The 8,275-nt window shown below is 41.3% G+C and overlaps 1 protein-coding gene across 1 annotated transcript; it reads right to left on the bottom strand.

Annotated features, from left to right (window-relative positions):
- Positions 1-113: 113 nt before the first annotated feature.
- LOC115763629 (succinate-semialdehyde dehydrogenase [NADP(+)] GabD) lies at positions 114-2,193 on the bottom strand. The gene is made up of 3 exons (XM_030706257.1): positions 1,892-2,193; positions 1,518-1,795; positions 114-1,455 (listed from the first exon to the last, which is right to left on the bottom strand). Exons 2-3 carry the CDS (start codon positions 1,785-1,787, stop codon positions 220-222), a joined length of 1,506 nt encoding a protein of 501 aa, XP_030562117.1. The 5' UTR covers positions 1,788-1,795; positions 1,892-2,193; the 3' UTR covers positions 114-219.
- Between the last annotated feature and the right edge of the window lie 6,082 nt (positions 2,194-8,275).

The raw sequence follows: 8,275 nt of genomic DNA, 5'->3' as shown, positions 1-8,275 counted from the left end.
ATACCGAATGCTGTTCAATGTTAAAGCACCACTGTTAAGTTAACAGCTGACTTCAGCAAAACACTTTTTGCTTGTTGAAAATCGTTAATTTGAAAATTGATTTCAAAACAACGTACTTTTCGTGCACATTTATTTATATTTTTTTAGAATTTACAGCAAACAAGCATTTTGTTAATGGAAGACTGCTACTTAAAGCTATAGCGTGCGGCAATGGGTGTTTTAATCATATTTTAAATTACCCATACATATATACTTGATATCTACATAATCGTCAATGCCATGCCTGGAACCTTCGCGTCCGACGCCCGACTCCTTGACACCGCCAAACGGCGCCTCTGGTGCGGAGATTATGCCTTCATTAACACCCACCATGCCTACCTCTAAACGCTTAGCCACCCGGAACACCTGCTGCAGATTCTCACTGTAGAAATAGCCAGCCAGACCACGTTGCGTGTCGTTTGCCTTTTGCACCGCCTCCGCCTCATCTTTAAATTTGATGATGGACACAACGGGTCCGAAAACCTCCTCGGTGTAGATATGCGCCGACGTTGGCACATCTGTAACTATCGTGGGTGCATAGAAGAGGGAGCCAAGCTCCTGCAGCCCCTTTCCTCCCACTATGATGTTGGCCTTCTTGTCGCGCGCATCCTCCACGAAGCCGCTCACTTTGTCGTACTGCATCTTGTTGATCAGCGGACCAATTTGCACATCTACAGATTTGCCATCGCCAATCTTGAGCGCCTCCACTCGTTGCTTCAGCTGGGACACAAACTTATCGTAGATGCCCTCCTGCACAAAGAATCGATTCGCCGAGACACAAGTCTGTCCGCAGTTGCGAAATTTGGAGGCCATGGCGCCTTCCACCGCCTTCTCAACATTTGCGGAATCGAAGACAATAAACGGTGCATTGCCACCGAGCTCTAGGCAAACGCGCTTAATCCCATCTGCGCTGTTGCGGAAGAGCAGTTTGCCAACCTGCGTGGAGCCGGTGAAGCTTATGCCACGTACATCGGGACTCTTGCAGAACAGTTCTCCAATTGGTGCGGCCTTCTTGGTGGTCACCACATTGATAACGCCATTGGGAATGCCCGCTTGCTCGGCCAGCTTGGCCACAGCGAGTGCTGTCAGGGGCGTATCCTCTGAGGGCTTGACGACCACGGTGCAGCCGGCCGCTAAGGCGGCGCCCGCTTTGCGCGTTATCATGGCCAATGGAAAATTCCAGGGTGTTATCAGCGCGGCCACGCCTATGGGCTGCTTCATGACAATCACCTCACGATTTGGCTGTCCGCTGGGCACAATTTCGCCATAAATGCGACGCGCTTCCTCGGCAAACCACTCGACGAACGCATTGCCATAGACGACCTCGCCTCTAGACTCATTGATGGGCTTGCCAGACTCGGCTGTCATGATTTCAGCGATTTCCTGTGCATTCTGTTCGATGAGCTGGTGCCATTTCTGGAAGAGATCAGCAGGGTTTAGTGTTTTAGTCTTGATGCATCTGTATGCCAATTATATACTTTCAACATATTTGAGCGATCCTTGGCGGTTAGGGAGCGCCACTCCTTGGACTCAAAAGCCTGCTTGGCGGCATTAATGGCCCGCTGTGCATCCTCGACTGTCATATCGGGCACAAGGCCGATCACCTTTCCATTGGCGGGATTTTTCACCTCAAATGTTTGCCTGCTGCAGGAATCAATCCAATTGCCATTGACCAAAGCCTTGGTCTGCACCAGCGCCGAGAAACCGCGCATTTTGCTGACCTTCAATGTAGTAAGCCTTCGGAACATGGTTTTGCCTGCATTTGGCAACAAATCAATGTTAACATTATTTTTTTTTTGTTCGGCTTCTGACTGCAAGTGATTGCCGCTTATCAATTATCATTATCTCTCACCTTATATGAAAAAGATTGGGCTCACTCGTCTGATAGCAGCGCTTTTCTTCGCTTTTTCTATTTGTTTAGGCTTTTTGTCTATTTGATTGGTTTCAATTGATTTTGATTACAGCGAGTGGACACAGCTGAATGCAGAGATTGTTACGTCAACAAGTGCGCTACTTTTGCGCTCTATTTGCGCATGACGTCACAGCCTCAATTGCACACGAGTATAGTATGCGAAACCATATCTTGAACGGAAATTTAAAAAAAATAATAAAATTTTAAGCGAAACAAACTAAAAGCAATTTATACATTGTCACTATATAGGACAACTACAGCTTAATAAGACAACTCACATGACAGTTAGTATATTTATGATTTGTTTACACCTGTATAAATATATTTATTTGCATATATATATATCGCCTCTTACACCACAATTGCTGAATAGTGACGTCCCATTTGCACTCTCATTAAAGATTAATAGAGCCGCGTAATCTCTTATTATTTGGCTACATGAGAACAACTAAAAATATCGATATATCGACATACATTCAAAGAATTTAGTGTTATGTTAATTAAAGGGTTTTCTGCTACCTCTTGTGATGTAATGTTAACCGTAAACATGCCCTGCTAACCGATAAGTATTTTCGACTTTTCGTCTTACAGCACTCAGCTTGTGTCTGGCTCACGCTAACGCACTTTTAAATTTGAAAATCATAATATCGAAAAGAAAGTAGCATGCTGCCCATTTTAAGCCGTTGCAACAGAAACAACGCGTTGCTTATGTTGTTGCAGACAGCGCCACTTGTTTGTCCGATGCCGTTTGCCATGCGCGGTAGCAATGCACTGAAAACTTGATCAGCCATTCCTGCCAGCTCTTGGGTTTGTTTTTTTTTTGCTAACCTTTCTGTATGCCATTTACCTGTCGCTTTGCATGCGCCGCCGCCGCTGGACAAGTGCTCCATTTATTATGCACAGCTATGCCCATAGATTTCACATGTGCCGATGGCAGGTTCTGACTGGCCGCTGCCTCTTACCTACGCGTCGGCTACTGGTCATGCAGGCCTCAGCCGGGCACCCAATGCAATCTGTGCTGCAAATTTTTGTCAATAAATTTTGGCGGAGAATGCCAAAACAAGCTGGTCACACGGAGCATCATAACTGTTAAGATAAGATTGCCTAGATGCGATGCGATGCGAGGCCAAAATGAATTCAATTAGTTCTGATTTAAAGCTAATTGAAAATGCATCCAACTAAACGAAGAGCAATCGCCCCTGGGACTGGGCCTGTCGATAGGTGTGTAAGTTATTTGTCTTAAGTACTGCCAAGAGGCGTTGCATGCCACAGCAATTCATGTTCGCCTGACTTTTATGATTATGGCCAAAACGAACGAGATACTCTAGACTTGGCTAGTAGCGACTGCCGCCAAGCTAATGAAGTGCTCACACTCAGACATTTTGGGCTGGATTTTAATGTCTACTTAAATGCACAATTGTGACAAGTTTAATGCGCTGCACACAAATTTATGGGGTCGCACAGAACCAACAATGCCCCTACTCCAAAATAAAAAAAAAAAGAAGAATAATATAGAAGAAATAGGCAGAATACCTTTTGTATAGCTAATTGTAATACGAAATCATAACACGCCATAAAAACGAGACAAAAGCAAAAGAGATATGGGACCGGTTCCGAGACGCGTTCGGCTTGCAGGCCAAGCAGCTGGTCAATGGCAAACAATGCTCTAAGAAACTCTAACATGGAGTAGCAACAGCAGCAGATCAGCTATAAATCATGCTTGCAAACACGTTCTTTCCAAAGAGAGAGAGAGGGAGAGAGGGGAGAGAGACAGCGAGAGAGAAGAAAGAAAAAAACATCTGTTGTCTTAGACCGGCAGCTTTCTGAAAGGACCAAGTGGCAGCCAGGACTTGCGGCAAGCTTAGGGCGTCGAACTGGTTGCCACAGAGATAAATAGCGTATTGCGATCGTGTTTGCAGCAGCTGCTGCTCCTGCTCCGACTTAAGCGCCACACAAAATGGCCGCCAGGATAATAGCTTTGCCTCCTGCTGCTCCTGTTGCTGCCGCTTGGCTGACTCACCTTGGCACGTGGTGCCGCTGCATGACAGCTCCTGCAGCTGCTAAAAAAGAAAACAACACAGAAATGCCCTAGACGAAAAGTACTGACTAGGAGCTACCCTAGAGCCTAGAGCATACATTCGTGCTTCTGTGCACACACAAAATCAAATAGAAATTTCATTCTTGAATTACTTTCGTGTTTAATGTCCGATCGGAATTCAAGGCTTGGAGATATATGGCTTGTATATATTGAAAGAGTGAAAAATGCATACCATTTGTATAATATACAGAAACAGACTAGTTTCGTATATCTAGGTCTTATAGCACGAGATACTACTCAAAAGACTTTTGCGGAGAATCGATATCTTGATCGGTTTTAGCAAAATGAAAAAAGTTATCAATGCGTTTGCTCCTCTCTAAGTCGCCCTTAGGTCTTAAGGCCTCACTGATCGAATCGCCTGTTGATGCTGATCCAGCATTTATATATGCATGTCCCTCACAGGCCCAACGTCATCTTCTGCTCTTTTAGCTTGTTGCACTGCAACATACCCCTCTTCCATGACTGCAGGGTATGCTAATAATATACGTCAAGACGTTGTTGGCGGCAGCTGTACGCAATTTGGACTGTGCCCGGACTATCCCGTTGTTGACTTTGAGTCCTGCCAGCAGCAACACGTGTGCGTGTGTGTGTGGATCGCTGTGCTGGGCTTAATTATTATTTACCTTTGCCTCAAGGTAATGGCATTATTATAGCCAACTTGATTATTAATTCATAATCTGGATCCTCGCCCCTACGCTAGCCCATTGTTTGTGATCTACTTTCGTTAGACCGACATGTTCTGGCATGCAGCCGTCGCCCCTTTTCCATTGCCTGATTGTCCTTGAGCTTGGGCCGGGGCCAACCCTAAAGACGATGCGTTCTTGGAAACCGGGCAACCCCAATTGAAAAATAATATTTACGCACTCATACACACTCGATTCAATATATGAGTTTCCTTTCTGATTGTCATCTTCGCGGCAGCGAGTCCTTTTTTTGTTTTTGTTCTTGCTACGCATAATCTTTGGCATTGAAATCCAAAAAACCGTATTGCGCATTCCTTTCAACTGCCAAAGTCGAAATTTGGTACAATTATTGTGCCATGTTCCCATTGTTCGTTGTCCGTAACTCATCTTCAAACTGGGTTTCTGTTTACCGATTCGCTGTGGGGTTGGTTTTATGACCAAACAATTGACAAACACTGCGCAAAATTGGAAGTTGTATGCGATTTCCTGATATTTTGCATTTTATTTCAGCTAAGGAATCATAACCTAACTGTACAGACTCGCTAATCTATAGAAACGAAAAAGATTTGAATGGGTTTTCCAAAAAATAATCATCATTTGAGTGTAGTCCAGTAAGTTTTTTTAAGCTAAGCGCTCCCAAAAACCTTTTAAAACCAACATAACCTCAAAGTATTTTAGTATTCGCATTTTGGATGAATACAACATGGAAATCAAAACCAAAATTTGCCGTGTTAGCCAATTTAAAATATAATAAATACAATTTCCTCAAAAACCTATCCTAACCTCTAAGACTCTTATACGTATTTGACAATATTTTGATAATATTATATTCTATGTAAAAATAAACCTATTTTAGCTCAGTTTTCCCAATACGTACGCCACAGCCCTAACTGTGCATTGAGACCTCCCATCGAAAGCCCATTAAAAACTGTACCAACAAAAATAAATAAATAAAAAAAGAAAATCGTTCAAAAACGCGTAAAACTTGTTGAAAAGCAATCTGCAAACGGAGAGAATAACTACGCATTGGATTTGGTACTGATGCATAATTTATGCAACCCCAAGACTGTAAATGCTGCGCATTGGCACACTAGGACAACTCCTAATATAATGGGGTGGTTTTCGCCCTGGTGTGGGGATGGTCTTCGAAGGATGCCCCAAACGGGCTGCTACGCAATGTGGAACTGCGTCATGCAAACGGATTCTCACGCTTTTTGATTTGTTTGCCATTTTGTGCGCAGCTTCCTTTTGTGCCCCTACTCCTTGGGCTCATGCTCAGGCTCATGCTCATGCTCAGGCTCATTCTCATCCTCATTCTCGGGCCTCAATCGTGTCCTTGTCCTTGTCGTCTTTGATTTGGGTAGGCCTTCTTGCATTGCATTGCGCCTTTGTGTCTCGCGTGTTTCCTGAGACGAGGTAACAGCCCATTGCTCCATAATTATACACCTTTGTGTGTGTACGCGTGTGTGCGTGTGCGTGTGTGTGTACGTGTGCGTGTGTATTTGCCCTAGGCCAAAATGCATTCATATTTAAATTTGTATTCCCTTTGTTGGGAAAATGCAACAAACAACATTTTTTCATTAGTCTTGTGACATATCCGTTTAATTGTTGCAAATGCTTTTTTTTTTGCTTTTCTTATATTTAATTTTGTTCCTGCGGCAAGTTTATCGGGCCTTACCCTGACAGCTGCTGCCTGTATCTTATTTTTGCCAACTTTATGCGAATATCTTAACGCATAAACAGATCAAATTACGAGCACGCAGAACAAAAAAAACCGGAAGTTTTTAAATCAGAGTAAAACGAAAACAAAGGCCCCGCTTAATTTTTAGATGCTTTTTTATATTTACGCCCCATTTTATTTTATTTCTTTTTTTTTTGGTAGATTCTCATAAATATTGTTCGCATTGCCGCCAAAGGATGCTGGTTGAACTTGAAAAAAAAAGTGAAAAATAAAACAAAACGATCTCAATTTGCGCTTGATTTGCTTTCAGTTAAGTGTAAACACAATTTCAGTTACATTTTTGCACAGCGTTTTGTTTTTGTTGAGCAAACACGGGATCCGCAGTGCAAACAGTCAGAGATCTGCTGATGATCGCTGAGAGTTGATCGCGAAGAGATCTGTACAGATCTTCAGCCTGAAACGGTGTGGAAACTGCACACGGGTCAAGTTCATTGACGCCCAAAGAGCTGTTGATATAGTCCCATACATGCATAAGTTGTAACTGATCAATGATCATCTGAGGAGTTGATCTTGGTCAAACAGAATACACAAATCCAAGGGCTTGGGTTGCATTCTTGTTAAACTTTCTGTCAACATGAGTTTGAGAAAGGCAGACAAAATTCTGTCTTAAATAAAAATTAAATTTATACATACAATTAAAAAATAATAAATATTTAATTTAAGCAGGTTTGGTGTTTAAACTGATTAATTACAAATAAATCAATAATAATCAAATTAATAATTCTATTTAAAAGGTAATTATAACTAAAACAAATATCTAATTTAAGAAAGTTGAGTATTTAAACAGAATTATTCAAAATAAATCAATAATAATAAAATTAATAAAGTTGAGTAAAGTTGAGTATTTAAACAGAATTATTTAAAATAAATCAATAATAATAAAAAAAAAAATAATAATATATTAAGGATAATAATAATTAAAACAAGTAAGAGGTTCTAGTCGGGAGCTCCAGACCCTGAACCCTCTTCTTCCAACTTCAAATGCATATATATATATATATTCTATTTTAGAAACTATATGTCCAGTTTGGTGTCTCTAGCTCTTATTATTTACCAAAATCGCCCAAATAACAGGATATCGATATCTTGGATATCTTGCTTGGAAATGGAGTAAGTTATCGATTATCGGAAACAAACTCGATCTGCGCAGGTACTAGGAGCACCTACATCTAAAATTGCAAGTCTCTAGCTCTTATAGGTTCTGAGATCCTTGCGTTCATACATACGGACGGACAGACGGACGGACGGACGGACGGACGGACGGACGGACGGACGGACGGACGGACAGACAGACAGACGGACATGGCTAGATCGATTCGGCTATTGATGCTGATCAAGAATATATATACTTTATGGGGTCGGAGATGCTTCCTTCTGTCTGTTACATACATTTGGATTTCGCACAAATACAATATACCCATATACCCATTTTTAATGGGTTCAGGGTATAAAAATATCTAATTAAGGAAAGTTGGATATTTTAACTGAATTATTTCATATAAATCAATAGTAATAAAATAAACAATGACATATTAAGGGTAATAAATAATATCTAATTTTAGCAGATTGGGTATTTCATATCCTACATTTTTTAATACATTTTGTGCCCATTTATAGCTTAAACTCGCTCCAGCATTTTGTCTGTTAATCCAACTTTTCATAATTTTCAAATATTTATCAATTTATAATTGTTTAAAAAATTGTTTATATTCAAATCAGAACATTTCAAACCAAATGAAACTGAGCTTTTTAAGTCTATCGAAAATCGTTTGCCAACAGATCTATTATTTTTTATACCCTTG

Source organism: Drosophila novamexicana, unplaced genomic scaffold (assembly GCF_003285875.2).
Source record: "Drosophila novamexicana strain 15010-1031.04,08,12 unplaced genomic scaffold, DnovRS2.1 tig00000770-arrow-pilon, whole genome shotgun sequence".
Classification (NCBI taxonomy): Eukaryota; Metazoa; Arthropoda; class Insecta; order Diptera; family Drosophilidae; genus Drosophila; species Drosophila novamexicana.
Note: the sequence above shows the minus strand (reverse complement) of the source record. Positions and strands in the feature narration are given on the sequence as shown.